General features: G+C 39.2%; 3 protein-coding genes across 3 annotated transcripts in view; 2 read left to right on the forward strand and 1 right to left on the reverse strand.

Moving 5' to 3' along the window:
• gigyf1b (GRB10 interacting GYF protein 1b) overlaps nucleotides 1–11,335 on the reverse strand; it is a 27,797-nt gene extending 16,462 nt beyond the window's left edge. The window contains 10 exon segments of the mRNA XM_052117208.1: nucleotides 206–311; nucleotides 433–641; nucleotides 732–925; nucleotides 1,163–1,265; nucleotides 1,771–1,885; nucleotides 2,843–2,938; nucleotides 3,145–3,274; nucleotides 3,703–3,766; nucleotides 6,737–7,189; nucleotides 11,080–11,335. Coding sequence (XP_051973168.1) covers nucleotides 206–311; nucleotides 433–641; nucleotides 732–925; nucleotides 1,163–1,265; nucleotides 1,771–1,885; nucleotides 2,843–2,938; nucleotides 3,145–3,274; nucleotides 3,703–3,737 — 988 coding nt within the window. The 5' untranslated portion in view covers nucleotides 3,738–3,766; nucleotides 6,737–7,189; nucleotides 11,080–11,335.
• Nucleotides 11,336–11,495: 160 nt separating this feature from the next.
• zgc:172339 (uncharacterized protein LOC564384 homolog) lies at nucleotides 11,496–13,576 on the forward strand. The gene is made up of 2 exons (XM_052118002.1): nucleotides 11,496–11,913; nucleotides 12,691–13,576. The coding sequence occupies exons 1-2, from the start codon at nucleotides 11,623–11,625 to the stop codon at nucleotides 13,282–13,284; spliced, it is 885 nt and encodes a 294-aa protein (XP_051973962.1). The 5' UTR covers nucleotides 11,496–11,622; the 3' UTR covers nucleotides 13,285–13,576.
• A 1,870-nt stretch (nucleotides 13,577–15,446) lies between these two features.
• Nucleotides 15,447–17,188, forward strand: LOC127636381 (endonuclease domain-containing 1 protein-like). The gene is made up of 2 exons (XM_052116829.1): nucleotides 15,447–15,752; nucleotides 15,850–17,188. The coding sequence occupies exons 1-2, from the start codon at nucleotides 15,447–15,449 to the stop codon at nucleotides 16,456–16,458; spliced, it is 915 nt and encodes a 304-aa protein (XP_051972789.1). The 3' UTR covers nucleotides 16,459–17,188.
• The last annotated feature ends 1,654 nt before the right edge of the window (nucleotides 17,189–18,842 follow it).

An 18,842-nucleotide genomic window follows, 5' to 3' on the forward strand; every position in this document is an offset into this window, starting at 1 on the left:
AAAATCCATTTAATGACTTTTAATGCCCCGCGGAAACCCTGTATTAATTGCTAATGGTCTAATGTTCTATCTTAGTCAGCACTGCAGCTTGTTAGTTGTTGCAGAAACAAGGGCAAAAAGCTTACTTGGCTCTCAATGCTTTGGTAAAATGTTCCTGTTACAGCCAAAATCAGATGAGATTCTGGATTACTAAGCTTTTCCTCACGTTTATCAGCGTGAATGTCTTTATTTTCCTGATCACTCTCCTCTTCCTCCTCCAGAGCCTCAAATTCCAGTTCTTGGTCTTCTGGGATTGCATCTCTGGGGTTTTTCTGTAAGGTCACAGAAGGCTCAATTAAATGTTTTTTATAATGAGGTTAAGTTAAAGAATTATGTCAATGCATCTTAAACAAACGGTATATTATTTTGAGAGGCCCAGAAGCACAAGCACACCTTAATGCACATGAAGGCTCCAGAGTCATCGAAGGTTCCCATCTCTCCCTCTTCTTCATCTGTGCACCACTCAGGTAGGCCATCTCTATCTTCCTCTCCACCCTCACTTCCTGCCCTTCTCCGCCCACTCTCTCCATCCCAGTCAAACTTCCTACGACGGCCATCTCCACTAGTGTGATCCCGCCAACCTGCTGAACGAGGGCCACCATCTAAGTGGCAAAGAGAAAATACATATTTTATAGCAATTCAAGTAAATAATACAATAAAAATAAAATTACATAAATATGACATGAACGTACCTTCACGCCGACCGCCTGCAATCCTCCAGCTTCCCCCAGACTCCGTCCCATCATCGTCCTCCAGCTCCTCTCTGAGTGTTCGCCAGTTGTCGCTATCAGAGCGGGTGTAGTCCTTCCTTCCTACTGCCCCGCCCTCCTCAAACCCACCACGGCCACAATCACGCCTCAAAGGCTTCTCAAAGCGCCGCTCACCTCTAAACAACAAACAAAACTCTGCATTACTATATGATACTAATGAGCAGCACAAGATAATATCTGAACATAAACAGTTTTCACACTGGTTACAGGATGAAGAATCTCAGAAACCATGACTTGGCTAGATACAAATGATACAGATATTGCATCCTAACTTTCTTAAGGTAAAAGATATATAGATAATCAGATAGATATTTAAATGGATATTATGTTAAACTTTGGATGTTTAAACCCACCTGTCATCCCAGCTCTGACTGCGGTTCATCTCTCTTCCACGGCCAAACCCGACCTCTTCGTCCACACTTCTTTGGTAGAATCCACCCTCTCCTCTGCCTCTCCCTGCAATAAAAAAAAAAAAAAAGCACTACGTTTAAAATTTGTGATCAAAAAACGCGTTCAGCCCGATTTTTCTAACTGCGTGTCTTTGAATGTGCATGGAGTTATTTGCACTAATTAGTGGGTCCACAAGGTGACAACACTCACATTTGAGCCATTGATGTCACAGAGAAGTGATAGACGTAATTGCTGCTAAACATCAGGAGATGAAGGTAAACACAACAGCCAGTGGATGTGCAAATTAAGACCACGTGTGTGTGGAGGTGTGGAGATAACTGCATTAGTTAACTTGAGTCTGAAGGAATATAAAAACATCTTTATGGGTCTAAACTGCTGAATAGTATGCCCTGGGTCTCAAAGCAGTCGTAGCACACATGCGGCAACTGCATGTGAACACGCTCACATTTATATGGAGTGTCATTTGACAGGCTCGCGTTTAACAGTAGGCAGATGCGGAGCGTTCACGTCAAAATGGAAGTATACCTAGGGCTTAATAATGCTAACTCACCTCGGCTTCCTCGAGTGCTTCCACGACCTCTAGCTACACTTGTTGGTACAGCCCCACCTCCTTTACCCATAAGCCTCAGCACTGCCACGCTGTTCACAGACATAGAGAAGTTTCTCTGAAAGGTAGGAGAGATTAAGTGAAAATGATGACTGATTATACTGACCGTTGCAACAAATCATATTTCTCATATTAAACATATTCATGCACAAAATTCAATGTTGTCTATTTCAGAGATGGAGAGACTCTGCAGTTTATTGTGACTGCTACAAGGAGCCATCAGCAGGGTCCGAAATTAACTTTTTAGCCCACCACCCAAGGTGGCTGGTAGATGAAAAAAATCATCTACCAGCCAGTCAGATTTCTTGCCGGACATATTTTGTATTGCATTTTACAAGTTGAATTTATAGACATGACAAATAAACAATACTGTATGCATGTTTAAAAGTGAATAGCATTTAAAAAAATATATATATATTATTTATGAAACATTTAATTGCTCAGCCCCACTTACCGCACCAGAGAACTGTAATGCACAAAGCCATTGAGTATTTTCAACTGTTAGCTCTCAATACACAAGCAATGATGTTATCTTAAATATGTGCAATTACATTTGGAAAAATGCCAATTTCATTTTCAAATGCCCAAAGTAAAAAAACAGAGTTGATTTTTAAAAGTTTGCCTACCCCGCCACAGAATTGCCACAAAGAATGTGTGCAATCATCATTTGAAGTCTGGATTAAAAGCACTGAATCACCCTTTGCTCAGCATGCACCAGCGGACACCCAGTGTTTGAGACTATTGATTAGCAGCGGGGCTATGTGCTAATTAGAGCCATTCTATGTATACACCCATGCTTCTGACTGTTCTGTAGGCCTACAGAGTCCCCTTGAGGTCAAAATTAGAGCAAGTTAAATTATTATTACAAGCTGACATAAACTGATAGAAAGCAAAAACCACCCACCAGAGTGGTGTGTGACACTGCGTGATTCACCAGGCCAATCAGAAAATTTGACAAATGGCGGGTGTTAATTTTGGACCCTGGCCATCAGTGAAGTAATTAAAGAGAGCTTACCTGCTCCTCTTCAGTTAAGGGGACCAAGGCCAATGGCTGCTGAGACTCTTCCTGCAGGATAGCAGCAAACTCCTTATCCTGCATGTCCTCAGGGATCTAAATATAGAACAATTTCATTAAAAGGTAGGCAACGCATGAATACATATTCACTTACAAATGAAACACTTTACATTCAGACCATTACTATACTGCAAGCACACAGTAAAGCTTAATTTATTAAACATAAAATAATTCAAAATAAATCATTCATATTCATTTAATAATTTATTTGGACTATTATGGCAGATGACACAAGACCCCACCTTGTTATCTCCAACATAAAGTGCTAACATCTCCTCGCGGCCATAGCGGTAGTCGGCCAACTTGGACTTTGGCATCGCAGGGGAAGGGGGAGGGGACGTTATGCTCCCCCCTCTGGATAGTGCACGAAGCCTGAAGAAAGAGAATATTATTAATATTTATGACAGCCTCAATCACCCATTTAAAAACTAATAATCACTATTTTGGATTCAAGATTGTGTATCATTTTAGCAGTAAGGAGACATTAATCACTCCTATTTAGAAGTCAAAACCTATCAGAAATCTACACAGAAAGGGGAAACATCTGTTTCCTTATGTTAAAACGAATAGGGAAGTATGATAGACAAACCCCAGTTTTCACCCACAACAGAATTTGGCAGCTCATAAATTTTAGTACATTAAATATTCTTCAGAATGGACATCAACAAGCATCAAAGCTTAGATTTTGTGCCTGCTACAGTTTAATATTTTCAGTACATCTCATCTTATCGTTATAATCTGAAGAGGCTGAATGCAGATCAACTAATAGGAAATGAGAAGTATTTTACAGTGTGAATTACCATTCTGGACCAAAGTTAAGTGTCTCAGCAGTCATATTCTGTGTGTCCAGAGGGCTCAAGATTTCTGTTAACAGAAGGAAAGATAAAATGAAAAACTTGACAAATCACATGAAAATTTAAAAACTGAGGGCATTGATCACGAACATCAAACACACGTGAGATACTACTAGGGCTGCCCCCTCATCCACCAAAATGTTAGTTGATGAGTCTTGGTTGACCAAGTTGATTGTTCGGTTGGTCACAGAAAGAAAAAAAAAAAACACTCCACAGGAAACCGAGGAACCGCTATATTAAGCGGTATTAGCGCTCCTTAGAAGCTAGGTGGTACTATGGGGTAATTATTGATAAGCAGGGTTAGGGTTACGCCTACACAATAAAGCAAGACACCTTGATTTCAAACTTTAAACTATTTATTTTAACTAAATATTCAAAATTAAACAAAAAACAGCAATTCAAATAAGCATTGTTCAACTTGGCTTTACAACAGGTGTCAACATCTTTCTGGCAAAGAACCTACTTCATCTGTGTATTCTCTACCAGACGTGTATTTCGTTGTCTGGGAAAATACATCGTGTGTGAATAAATTAGTTGTGTTCCCCCCCATATACAGTGCATCCGGAAAGTATTCACAGCACTTCACTTTTTCCACATTTTGTAATGTTACAGCCTTATTCCAAAATAGATTACATTTTTTATTTTCCTCAATTCTACAAACAATACCCCATAATGACAACACAAAAGAAGTTTGTTTGAAGTCTTTGCAAATGTATTAAAAAACGAAAGAAATCACATGTACAGAAGTATTCACAGCCTTTGCCCAATACTTTGTTGAAGCACCTTTGGCACCAATCACAGACTCAAGTCTTTTTGTGTATGATGCTTCAAGCTTGGCACACCTATTTTTGGGCAGTTTCTCCCATTCTTCTTTGCAGGACTTCTCAAGCTCCACTAGGTTGAATAGGGAGCGTCGGTGCACAGCCATTTTCAGATCTCTCCAGAGAAGTTCAATCAGGTTCAAGTCTGGGAAACTCAAGAACATTCACAGAGTTGTCCCGTAGCCACTCCTTTGTTATCTTGGCTGTGTGGTTAGGGTTGTTGTCCTGTTGGAAGATGCAACTTAGCTCCAGTCTGAGGTCCAGAGCGGTCTGGAGCAGGTTTTCATCAAGGATGTCTCTGTACATTGCTGCATTCATTTTTCCCTTGATCCTGACTAGTCTCCCAGTTCCTGCTGCTGAAAAATATCCCCACAGCATGATGCTGCCACCACCATGCTTCACTGTAGGGATGGTATTGGCCAGGTGATAAGAGGTGATAAGATAATTCAGGCGAGTTTCTTGAGAGTCCTTAAGGTGCCTTTTGGCAAACTCCAGGCTGGCTGTCATGTGCCTTTTACTGAGGAGTGGCTTCTGTCTGGCCACTCTACCATACAGACCTGATTGGTGGAGTGCTGGAGAGATGGTTGTTCTTCTGGAAGGTTATCCTCTCTCCACAGAGAAACACTGGAGCTCTGTCAGAGCGACCATCAGGTTCTTGGTCACCTCCCTGACTAAGGCCCTTCTCCCCCGATCGCTCACTTTGGCTGTGTGGCCAGCTCTAGGAAGAGTCCTGGTGGTTCCAAACTTCTTCCATTTATAGATGATGGAGGCTACTGTGCTCATTGGGACCTTCAATGCTGCAGAAATTTTTCTGTACCCTTCCCCAGATCTGTGCCTCCATATAATCCTGTCTCGGAGGTCTACAGACAATTCCTTGGACTTCATGGCTTGGTTTCGCTCTGACATGCACTGTTAACTGTGGGACCTTATATAGACAGGTGTGTGCCTTTCCAAATCATGTCCAATCAACTGAATTTACCACAGGTGGACTCCAATCAAGTTGTAGAAACATCTCAAGGATGATCAGTGGAAACAGGACACATCTGAGCTCAATGTTGAGTGTCATGGCAAAGGCTGTGAATACTTAAGTACATTTAATAAATTTGCAAAGATTTCAAACAAACTTCTGTCACGTTGTCATTATGGGGTATTGTTTGTAGAATTTTGAGGAAAATAATGAATTTAATCTATTTTGGAATAAGGCTGTAACATAACAAAATGTGGAAATAGTGAAGCACTGTGAATACTTTCCGGATGCACTGTTTGTACATGTATATATATATATATAAATATCAAATTACATCGGCAACACCCGGGCTGAGGAATCAGTGAATATTCTTGCCTTAGTGATTTTGCATTGAAAATTTTATTATTTAAAAAAGCAAAAACCTTAAATCAAGACGGCATAATGACTTTTCTGTCATCTGTTCTTAATAATATAATAAAAGAGTGTTTCTTCAAGCGTGTGTCTGTGTCTCTATGGGCAAATTATTTGTAATATTAATAGCCTAATAATAATAATAATTATTATAATACATTAATGGGAAAACGAGCCAAATATCGTCTTGACAAAGGCATTCATTAGCTATTGGTGATCACTCGGACCATCGTCGATCCCCGAGATCATCGTCTGTCGGCACAACCCTAAAGTGCATTTCTCTCTATAAATTAACGAAATGTTCAGACAGTCTCCTTGCTGGTTTTCCCGACACATTCAGAATCATTGCCACTTTTGCAGGTGTCACTGTGGCTCACTCTGTGCGTGTGCTTGTAAAATATATATTTTAAAGGCTCATTATTACAGTGTAGAATTTCTATGTAATGTAGAACAGTGTTAGCAATGTTACTTATAACATTCTTTCTCAGCCCTGGAACTCAAACCATTTTCCAATGCCCCCCAATATAAGTAATTCAATTAATATCATAAATGTGCAACTAGTCGACTAATGGCTCAAATTAACGCTTACTAGTCGACTAGGAAATTCTTTGGTCGGGGGCAGCCCTAGACACTACAACACTCAAACATAACCACTTTCAAATCTAACATGTATCAATTTGTGTTGTAAATGAACTCTGCTAAGATGTTTGCATGAGCTTTAGGTCTTTAAGACTTCGTCATTCACATAAACACATCACACAAGACTGCGTAGAGATCTTACCTCGTCCAAAGAAAAGGACTTTTAAGGACCAGATGAACGGGGGACAGGATTGAGGTGGTTCCGTCAGAACCTGTGTGGTGGTTCTGTGTGCTGAGGTGGACTTGGTAATTTTAAACACTGTACGCGCTTTGCAATAGCTGCCAGTTTCAAGGAGATAAAGGCTGATGAAGATCAAGCCAGAAGCCACAAAAAGATGGCACTCCACCCTAATGTACCAATAACTTCAGATCTTTAATACATAATCAAGCTGAAAACACTTGAGAGAAAATACACAGTTTAATTAAGAATGGCAGCATTAATCAAGGAAATTGCTGTCAGAAATAAAATTCAGGGCAGTTTGTAATACTGTATTTATTGCGGAGTAAATCTCTTTAAATTATTGATCTCTTTTTTTATGTTCTGAATTTGAGGTTGTTTTACATAGGGAAGCCTCCAGCTCCCATCTCCTCACACCTGCAGAGAAAACAAATACTGAATCACAAGGACTGCTGGTAATGCAAAAGATACAGCCACAAGAGTATCACCAGCCACATCACCCTGCAGCTCTTGCCTGGTTGCCCACTAAAGCTAAGCAGTGTTGAGTCTGGTCATTAACTGGATGGGAGACCTGCTGGGGAAATCTAATGTTGCAGCTGGAAGTTGTATTAAGGAGGCCAGCAGGGGGTGCTCACCCTGCAGTCTGTGTAGGTCCTAATGACCCAGTATAGTGACAGAACCCTATACTGTAAAAAAGCACCATCTTTCAGATGAGATGTTAAACCAACATCCTGACTCTCTGTGGTCATTAAAAATCCCATGGCACTTCTTGTAAAGAGTAGGGGTATAACCACGGTGTCCTGGCAAAAATTCCCCCCATTGTCCCTTATCTATCATGGCCTCCTAATAATCTCAATCCTTGAAATGGCTGCATGACTCTACTCTCCACCAATGTGGTGGTGGGTGTTCTGGTGCAATATGGTTCCTGTTGCCTCATCCAGGTGGATGCTGCACACTGGTGGTTGTTGAGGAGATTCCCCCTATACTATGTAAAGCACTTGGAGTGCCATCCAGAGGTTTAATCCATATCTTCAAAAGCAAACCAATTAGTTTTGGGTGAGAACATACCAAAATGTAAAAGATTTTTCACTGTACATCTTGACGATCATAATTTCAAGCTTGATTATATTTCCTACAGTGCCATCTAGCACCATGCGTCAAGCACTACAGTAGGAACTGCTATCAAGCTAGACATTTTTTTTATATTTGAGTCTGTTCTCACCCAAAACCAATTGAATCACATCAGAACATCACTTGTATGCTGACTTCATCTCCTTTTTTGGAGTTTCAAAGGCTTGATTACCATTCACTTGCATTGCATGGAGCTACAGAGTTCTTTTTGAAAGACAAACATCTTAGGTGGCATGAGGGGTGAGTACATGATGACAGAATTTTCATTTTTTTGGTGAACTATCCCTTTAAGGCCTCATATTAAATATTATTTAATATGAGGCCTCATATTATTGTAGGCCTCTCAGACTACATGGAATATTTACTTAAAATTCTTTAGCAAAAAAGGTTAATAGGTGACAAGTAGTGGTCGACTGATATGTTTCCATTAGTCGATGTCAGATAAATAAAAGAGCGGGGGTGGCTGATATATAAATAGACTTAAAAACAAACACGATTGTATTATAACAATTGAGATCTATATAATTTGTGGAGACAGCAAAGGTAAATTAACAAAATGCAGGTTTTCTTCATCCAGAAACCTTTGACAAGTGAGAATTTAAAGGTGCAATATGTAATATATTTACCGTAATAAGCATAAAATTCTCATAAATGTTATCAGAGATTTTGGAAAAATGCTAAGTTGAATACTGGCTTCTCCAAAAACAATGCTACAGCCAGTATATTTTACATTGAAATGTCCATTCCGGGCAGGAATTTCTATTTGCGTTTTGGCCTGTGAGATCCCACCCACTGCCCATTTCCCAATAGTATTTCGACACCCGGGGTTGCCAGATTTGAAACACAGTGCTCTGCAGCCATGGAAGCCAGCAAAACATCTAGCTACGTTGACAAAGAGTTATAAAAAAATCATGAGCTGGTTTATAATTGGCAAACAATAAAAACATTGAAAACGTATACTTTAGCTGATCAACTTATTCCGAGTTTACACTACACGATTTTAGGCCCAATTTTCACTCATATTTGTGGAGATTGCAGAAAAAAAGCCCAAATTCATAGGCAAATCAAAAGCTCGCTCCCGTGAGCGACGAAAGCAATGTATGAATTCATCATTATCAAAGACGCGATCTGAGAGAATCGCCAACGTGTCACCGATGTCAGCGAGATGTCTAGAATGTTAAATATCTTAACCTGTCTGCGATTCCAAATCGTGCAATGTGAAATGTGTTTTGACTGAATACAACTGCAGCGTTGACCTACAGCCAATGAGAGAGCAAGAAACGGGACACGGGAAGTTTCAGTGGGAGGAGTCCTGATGTACCTGCAACAGAACATCAACAAGCATGGCTACGGCATCGAGAAAGTCTCATTGGACCGAAGAAATGGAGGAAAAATTTGTGGAACATTGGCAGGAGCACCAGTGCATGTTTGATGTTTCCTCTGAACTGTATCACATCCGGGTGGAGAAAGAAGAGTTGGAGAGAAATTGCCAATTCTCCAAAACAGTCAGGTACATTTACATTTACATTTATTCATTTGGCAGACGCTTTTATCCAAAGCGACTTACAAAAGAGGAAGAACATCAGCGAATCATCTTAGGGAGACAGTGGTACAAAAAGTGCCATATTACAAAGTTTTACTATCATCATAATAGTATACAAAACAGATTTAAGTGCAACAAGAAATGTAAATATATATTTTTTTTTTTTTTTTATTATTATTGACCGGTTAAGTGCTTTTGGAAAAGATGTGTTTTTAGCCGTTTTTGAAGATAGAGAGTGAGTTAGCTTCCGGATTGAGTTGGAAAGGTCATTCCACCACCGTGGTATGATGAAACTGAAAGTCCGGGAAAGTGTTTTGGTGCCTCTTTGTTTTGGTACGACAAGGCGGCGTTCCTTAGCCGACCGCAGGCTTCTGGTGGGAGCGTAGCTCTGCATAAATGTTTTTAGGTATGCTGGAGCAGACCCAGTGACTGTTTTATATGCCAGCATCAGGGCCTTGAATTTAATACGTGCATGAACCGGCAGCCAGTGGAGAGAGACAAAGAGTGGTGTAACATGTGCTCTCTTAGGTTCATTAAAGACCAGACGTGCTGCTGCATTCTGGATCATTTGGAGAGGTCTAATAGCACATGCAGGAAGGCCTGCAATGAGAGCATTACAGTAGTCCAGTCTAGTTATGACAAGGGACTGAACGAGCAGTTGTGTGGCATGTACAGAGAGGTAAGCAAATAGGTAGATTTTTCAGTAGGAGGTACTTTTGTAACCAATAAAATATATGATGCCTTTACACATTATGTAAAGGCAATTAAAAACATACACATCATATTCTGAAATGCATAATGTACGATCATGCAATTGTTTTCGTATCTTGTATAACTTCTCGAGCGCACTCTGTTGTGAAACGCAATTTGGAGTCCAGGCAGAGTCGTCGGGGATTCGTCAATAGTGAAATATGTTGTAACATGTTCACCCCTGTCGCCGATTCGTCGTGTAATTTGAAAACCCTACGACTTCCATGACAAGACAGATAGTTGTGTAATATGAACAGTACAACAATCCGACAGCTTTGAAAGTCTTGTGTGTAGGAGGCATTACAGAGTAAGGCTCATTGCTTGCCATTGTCAGTTTACTCGTTCCTGTTGCGAGTCCTCAACCTGGCAACCCGGGTGAGCTTTGAGTTTGGGGAGGAGGGGGCGGGGGAGACAACTCTCTCAAATATTTTGAATTTAGACCGCAGTATCCATTTTAAACGCTTGATGTCAATGTTACATTTTAAAAAATGTAACATTGACATCCTTAAAAAAATTATAGGCTAAACTCGAACAAAACCACAGTACAGCTCAATATTAATCATGAGCAGCTGTGGAGCTCAACGCGCATTTGCATAACACTAACACGATAGAGATATGCTTTATAATGAAAATTTTAAAGTTATCAAACTATAAACACGTATGCAATAATAGGCTGTTGACTAAAGGAGATATAGTGGTGGCAACGTCTCAAATATGCTCGCGCCTCGCTGCAGGCCTACAACACTCCACTACGAGGCTCGTAACCCCTCTAACAAATATGTGCAATTACCTCCGAAGACATAGATATTGATACACCAACACATGCAAGCCAATGCAAAAACACGCTGCCCATTTTTAACTTGACAAATTATTTTGCACGCACCTTTTCTGCGAAATGTGCCAAAGAGGGCTTGCTGGCCAGCTAGGCTAAACTAGCCAGCCACTTTTTCTCCAGAGTTGGATCTTCTTGAAAGTATTCACTCCTGTAGCACATGTGTGCTCCAAAGCTACCAATGATTTGAACTTGAATCTCTCTGCTTTGAACACTTATCTCGTACGAGTTTCGATGCTAAATTGTATATATATTTTTTTCTTATCTCTGCTACGGTCGCAATGACTTTTTCAGTCTCGCTCAAATTCGCCTTGTTGTTTGTGTTTTACAAAAATGGCTGCCAGACATGAACCACATGATAAATCCGTCCAATGAGGCGCGGTATTCACTGAACGGCCCACTTCTTCAGTTACACGCGGTGAAGTGCATTCTTTCAAACAGCGCCACACGCTGGCAAGACAGCGCAACTTAGTGGTGCGTCAGGTGACCGCAAGTTATTTGACTATCATTTCAGTATTAATGCATGGAAAATGAGGACACCGGGTCACATCCAAAGGAGTTATTCAAAGGAGTTTTCCGTTTCATGTCAATGTAATGGGCTCCCGAACTATTTTACAGCTGGTCGCCTACTTTCTCTTGGTGACTGTGCGCTCGGAAGTACAGAAAGAGATTTCACTCGAATGCCGTGAATTTCTGTATATGGGCACCGCCCCACGGGGTCTGGAGAACCGGTCTCTTAAAAATATATGTCAGCGTTATAATGGTAAGGCCCGGTATATAACTCTGTATGATACAGTGGGCCACATCCCGGTGTATTCTGCGTACACTTTCAAGCGCTCAGACGGCTCCAAGAAGGTTGATGTTCCTTGGATGTTCGAGCCTCAGGTAGATAACATACTTTTAGACTCTGCAATTGTAATGACCATAACAAGGCTATTTATTAACTACTTTCTGTAGGTTTAGGAGACGTTCACACTGTGTTCGTCCGCGCTGTTTTTGAATAGTTTTTCTGACATGCGCTAAAAATGCGCTGCTTTTTTTCAGCATCTCGCTCAAAGAGCGCAGCGTTTTTAGACAATGTCAAGTTAAAAAAAATGTTTTTGGTGAAATAACCCACTTACGAAAATTAACCGTGGTTAAACTACAGTAACCAAAGTTTATCAATTGTGTTTGTAGTAAAAGCGGTAGCCTACCACAACATTAAGCATGGTTACAACACTCATGCTTAAAACTATTTACTAGAGTAAAACCATGGTTACCATATGGATTCTACAGTATTATGTTACAGTATTACTGTAGTAAATACATGGTTCATTATCAAAACCACCAAAAAAATCATGGTTACTACAATATTACTATAATAAAACCATGGTTAATTTTTGCATAAAATCAAGACACAGTTAAAATTTTGTGCATGCATTTCAGCTCTTTTAAACATTTAATCTAATCTTTGTTGTTTGATGTAGGCTTCCAACTAATTTATTCAAATGATTTCAAAACCATTAACAACTTGTATATTTATATATTACATTAATAATTGATTGATTTATTTATATTGTTATATATTTTATATTCATATTCTATAGCCTAGTAATTCGGGAAAATGATATTTTATATTAATTATACTAAGATCTCAAACCACTTTTTATTGTACTGGCACAGCTCTCCAAAGATTCAGACTCGGGTGAGATGCAACAGTTCCCTCAGGATTATCTCCCTGGCAGCTTTTCAGACTCCCAAGCTGTGTTGGAAGACTACTCAAACATTGTCGATTTTGAGCGAGGCCAGTTAAACCCTGATGAGCACCAGGCTCACCCCGACGACAAGGCAGCCACCTACACTCTGACCAATGTAGTCCCACAGGTACGCGATTTCAACATCGGTCATTGGAAATGGCATGAGCACATCATCCGTCGTCGACTCAACAATTACTGCCGTGGCACGGCATACATAGTAACAGGTGTCACCACCTCGGGTAGGATGATCCGAAGACACAACATCAACAGAGTTGCCATCCCTACCTACTTGTGGTCAGCATACTGCTGTATAGATTACGATCGCAATGCCCCGTTTGAAGAACGATCTAAATTCCCAGCTTTTGCATCCCATGGGCTCAATGAGAAAGAAGGATCGGAGGTCTTGGAGATTTCCGTGGGGCAACTGGAAGATTTTTTGAAGAGGAACACCTTTGTAGACAAAAAGTTTCAGATTTTCTTTGACAACTGTAAACCTAATGATGGCATCATGTCAGGGTAATATTAACACTTTTGTAACCCTGGGTTAACGCAAAGATGTCACCAAATATTTTAGATATTTATTTTAGCCTTAATAGGTAGACAGACAAATCAATTTCTGTTGTAACTGTTGTAGCAGAAATGTTTTTTCTTCTAATTAATAAAATGTATCCTTAAAAGGACTAAATAGAGTGATGAAATTAGTTTAATGACTAAAGTCATCTGGGGCTTTAGCGGTTTTATTAGGTAATAAACTTTAAAATGAATCTGCCACAAAAAAACTGTGTACACGTGGTTACGGCAATGTATCTGAATGTAACTCTTCTACAATAAAGGATTGAACCCTTAATCTCCTCTTTGTGCCTACAGTTTCTCAATAACCAGAAACACCCCTTTTGTGATGCACTTGAAGAACATGAGACATGGAAAAACATAAATAAAGTTCTAGATTGCCTTGCTAAGTAATAGTTTTCATACAATAAACAAAGTTCATATCAAATTGCTATTAATGCTTAATCAATTTGTAATGTGGCACATACACTGTAAAAATCTGGTTAATTTTACTGTAAAAAAACTGGCAGCTGTAGTTGCCAGAAATTCACCATAAAAATATGGTAACCATGCTTCAGGATGCCTGTATATTTTACATAATTATATTATTTAATGATATATACTTAATACTTTAGACTTCTGAAACTGCAAGTATCTGCTTTTCACTTTATAATGTATTGTTACTCACCATAGTAATTACAGAAAGGCACATGATGACATGAAGTTCACCAATAGTGGCTTTTCAAGAGCAGTGACCAATAAATATGTAGAGACAGTGCTCAGTGTCACTCACTCAAACACTAAACACCATCAGGATAACACGTGTGAAATTAAATGAATGCAATAAACATGAACTAAACTACATCAAATACAACACAGAACACCCCAATGTAGATAAGTGATATTAGAAATAAGAAGAAACATAACTATTCCCATAAAATGTAATGAAATGTGTTGGGTCGTGCAGGGAATTCTGGAAAATGCCCAATGTTTTTTTTAACAATAATTTACAGTAAAAAAAGTACATCTTGTACAACATACTATACATTTTTACAGTTCATTATATGATAAAATCATACTTTTTTTTTTTTTATCTAAAAAGGTCATGTTTACAACATTTAACATACAATTACATGTATTGTCTTTTTAAATATATTCAAATTTTTCCTGTATATTTTAAGATAACTATCTGTTAATCAATTAAGTTTTTTTTTTACTGTAGCATTATTAGTCTTTTACTATTAAAATTATGGAAATTTCTATAGTGTACAGACTCTCTCTGGACTTAAAATCAGCTTTTGTATCTGCACTGTAGATGTGTGTGTGTATGAGTGTGTGTGTGTGTGTGAGAGAGATAGACCATAATATGGCATGGCAGCTCGTGTAATATCAAATAAGCAAATAAAATGATGTCAGGAGAAGTGAGCAAAGTCCCATTCATTCCATATCCCTTGTTCACTCAGTACACAGGCTCTTTTAAGACAGACTTTTCTCTGTATTCCTTTTTCTTTCATTTCAGTATAAATTTATTCTTCACATTTGTTCTCTTGTGATGGGGATTGTAGAATAGCCTTATTTACATTTTAAAAGACAGCCATACAAGTTTACAAAGAAAGAGGACACCCACATGTATAATACATAGAGAAAGAGATTAGAAAGTTTGTTCTATGTATTACACCCTGCAATGTGCACAAAAAAAGTGATGCTCCAAATTTTACACAATAATAATAGTTATGTCTGCTTTAGCAAGCACCACTTATATCGAAAAATATTGTTTTGTGTGTTCTTTTTCATTTACTAAAAAAGGTAACATAACCACTCAAAATGAGGTCAAAAATGAGTCTGGTATGAAATAATTACTTCATATTTTGACCATTTTTCAATGCATTGCACCCAAGACCCATGCATGTAGCATTCTCTATAAACTTCAGCTGTATTATTGGAGGACAGGAGTACAACTGTTGCTTAGGACACCAATGCTGTCCTTCTAGGCAAAGTGTCACCAGTTCTGCTGCTTTGCTTATCTTATCAAAGCCATTCAAAGGAAACCGCTTCAACTTTCTCTCACTCACTCATTCTGAGAAACGCTTATGTGAGACAGCCGAGAAGTTCCCTTCTGTGCTTTTGACTAAAATGCATCTTTCCATCATCCTTATGGCTCTTGCCTTCACAGTGTTGTTTACTGTACACTGGGTCACAGCAACCGTGGTTGAAGATTTCAACCATGTTGAGAGATGCAAGGATTCGCTGTATATGGGCACCCCACCACGGGGTTTCACTGATCCCAAGCTCAAAAAAATTTGCCAGCGCTACGCTGACAAACCACGATATGTGAGCCTGTACGACCCTAAAAACCGCATCCCAGTGTACTCTGCATACACCTTCAAGAAAACAGAGGGCGATCGACGTGTGGACTACCCCTGGATGTATGAGCCTCAGGTAGGTGTTCCATTTATTTTGAGTTTAGGATTTGATAAAGTAAGATTGCCTTTCTTTGTCATGATTCATTGTAATGATGTCTTTACATTCCTATCAGCTTGCAGAACTGGATGGAAATGGGAACATGTTGCCTTTCCCTACCGGCTACCTGCATATGAAGTTTGAGGATAGCCAGGCCGTTTTGGAAGACTACGCTAATGTAGTACAGTATGAGAGAGGCCATCTGAACCCAGACCAGCACCAGTCTGACCCCCATGACCGAGCAGCCACCTACGCACTCACCAATGTTGTGCCAGAGGTGCGGGAGTTCAACATTGGACCATGGCGCCAATATGAAGAGCGCATCCGTGTACGGCTCAACAACTACTGCCGGGGCACTGCCTACATTATTACTGGGATTACCACTACTGGAAATATGATCCGACGTAACAACCAGAATAGAGTTGGCATCCCTGACGAAGTATGGTCTGCCTACTGCTGCACTGACTATGATCGGAATGCACCGCACACCGAACGCATCTACTTCCCAACTCAAGCAGCCCTCGCCAAGAATGCAAAGGATGGGAACGCTGTTCATGAGCTCATATTGATGGACCTGGAGGAGTACCTGAAGAAAAGAATTGATGTAGATCAGAACTTCCAACTGTTCTATGATAACTGCAAATCTCCTTCACCTCTTCCTCCCAACCTTTATCACACCATATGACAAGGCCCACCTTCAACTTACAGCTTTGCTTTGGTTGTGGTTTACTTTTTCTTGCTGTATGTGGGATCTTACTATCCCTGTCTATTTCTGAACAACTTTTTAGTCTGGCAATTTTGTAATTTTCATAATGATAAATAAAATGTGAGATACGGTAGTCTGACTAATGGAAAAGTTGTCACTTTACTGTGTATGTGTGAAACAACATTGGTTTGCTTAGTTTTGTGCAGCATTTCAGTTTTGTTCTTGTCTGCTCTGTCTACACTTGGGAAACCATTTGACTGTTTTAAGATTAAGATTAAACTTTATTATAATTGTGCAGAGTACAGGTACAGAGCCAATGAAATGCAGTTATTTTCCCATATCCTAACTAAGCCATGAAACAGCACCCCTAGAGCAGATAGGGTCAAGGGCCCAACAGTGGTATCTTGGCAGTGCTGGGGCTTGAAACCCCAACCTTTCGGTAAGTAACCCAGAGCCTTAACTGCTGAGCCACCACTGGCCACTTAATGTTAACATTAATCACTGCATTACACGCACAATGTCAAACTGCCTCAATTTGCATATACACGTTAAATGGCTCACTAACACTACCTGAAGTGCTAAGTTTAGGTTTTTATGGATGAATAGTGTCTGGTTTTGATGGTATAAAGGGGAATATGAAAACAAACAATGATGATGTTGAAACTCTGTACCAATGTATTTCTTTTATTCTTTGTGTTACTTCAATAAACATGACTGATACAAGCCAATAATATCTAAGGAAAATTGCGGGTTATTATCATCATTAGATGATTTGCATAACCACGATTTGCATATAAATATAATTTTTCAAGGGAATGAAAGTAAACATTTGGCTTGATGTCCATGATGGAGGGCTCTATTGTGAGGCTTGCCTCAAGCTCTGTGTAGCTCCCTGCACCATTTAAAAATGAAATGAGTAATATAGTTGGAGTTGAAGTGGTGGATGGATGCTGGAAGAATTGTTACAGGAGTGAAGTAAGCAGCCATGTATATAAAATGACTGCAGATGAATACGCTCCTCTCAAATGTTTGTTTTCAAGTTAATAATATTGTGTGAAACACGGAGGAAAAGAGCTATGAACATTCAGCAATTGGTTGACCACTGTTGGAGCAAATATCAATAATTTTTGGGATTTCAAGTTGAAAAAGCATTTTAACAGTTTTCATCATCATTGGATGGACAGCTAAATTAATTAGGCTTCTTAAGCTCAAGGAAATTTGACAAAAAGATAATACAAAGCTCCAGTGCAAATAAGATAAACACATGAGTCTTTAATGACAGACCACTCATTTCAAAGCTAACACCTTGAGTGAGATTGTTATGCTTGTGGGATTTTCCTTTTATTGCACGAGGCCTAATCTAATCTCAGAGAGACACAAATGAGGAAGGATATGCAAATGTTGTGCGGCTGAAGGTTGAATAAGGGAGGAATACATGAGCCTTCCTTTTTATTTCCTCTGTCTCTTTTTCTCTGTAAAGTATGATATTATAAATATCATTACTAATGGTAAAAAAGGATACGGTCTTAATCACGTTTTAGTGCACCAGTTCTCTTGTGCCATTCATCCTCTCTCTCTCTCTCTCTCTCTCTCTCTCTCTCTCTCTCTCTCTCTCTCTCAAGCTGTAAAAAGTAGAACTATTAAACCTTTTCTTTAAAACTGTCAGATACACATCAATATCACAGACACTCAGTGGTCCAAAATATTATTTTGACAGTTAAAAATGTATGAATTTCTTTGCATTAGATAAAGTATTAAATCAAGTGACATTTATTTTAAAGAAAGATAGCATAAGCACAAGTTTTACATTATCCAATATAAAACACTAGATAATACCAACTTAATACAAAACAAAGTTTTGGACACTTTTTGGTTGTCAAACCATAGTGTGATGAACAACAGCAGTAGTTACTCTGTTGGTGTTTTGTTATCTAATGCAATGAAATGTATAGATAAATGTGGATTATGTGTCCAAATACTTTTTGGGACCTATACGGGGTCACCACCAGACTAACTACATGGCAGAATCAGACATCATCTCACTTCCTAAAAAAGTGCCCCAACATAGTTAACAGGTCTGTGTGTTTGCTGCTCTAGAGAAGACAGACAAATGAATATTTAACCTGTTTAATAAATTCTCCCTCAAAAGCATAAATCCGTCTGTTGTGCCAATTCAATCACCAATGAACATGAACGTTGAATGGCTGTTATATAATACTTTGTACTCTAGATGGTGGTGTTGTCAAACTCAAATTATATACTCGTGACTCAAATCATACATGTCTGGGGATTCTTCCACTTTGAAGGTTTGCCATAAAACATCTGGAATACATCTCGAATAATAACTGTTTAATTAATTACAA

Source organism: Xyrauchen texanus, chromosome 44 (genome assembly GCF_025860055.1).
Source record: "Xyrauchen texanus isolate HMW12.3.18 chromosome 44, RBS_HiC_50CHRs, whole genome shotgun sequence".
In the NCBI taxonomy this organism is placed as follows: domain Eukaryota; kingdom Metazoa; phylum Chordata; class Actinopteri; order Cypriniformes; family Catostomidae; genus Xyrauchen; species Xyrauchen texanus.

Coding starts and splice junctions, on each gene's coding strand:
- LOC127636381 (XM_052116829.1), top strand. CDS start 15,447: ATGCATCTTTCCATCATCCTTATGGCTCTTGCCTTCACAGTGTTGTTT. Junction 15,753..15,849: donor CCTGGATGTATGAGCCTCAG/GTAGGTGTTCCA, acceptor CATTCCTATCAG/CTTGCAGAACTGGATGGAAA.
- zgc:172339 (XM_052118002.1), top strand. CDS start 11,623: ATGGGCTCCCGAACTATTTTACAGCTGGTCGCCTACTTTCTCTTGGTG. Junction 11,914..12,690: donor CTTGGATGTTCGAGCCTCAG/GTAGATAACATA, acceptor GTACTGGCACAG/CTCTCCAAAGATTCAGACTC.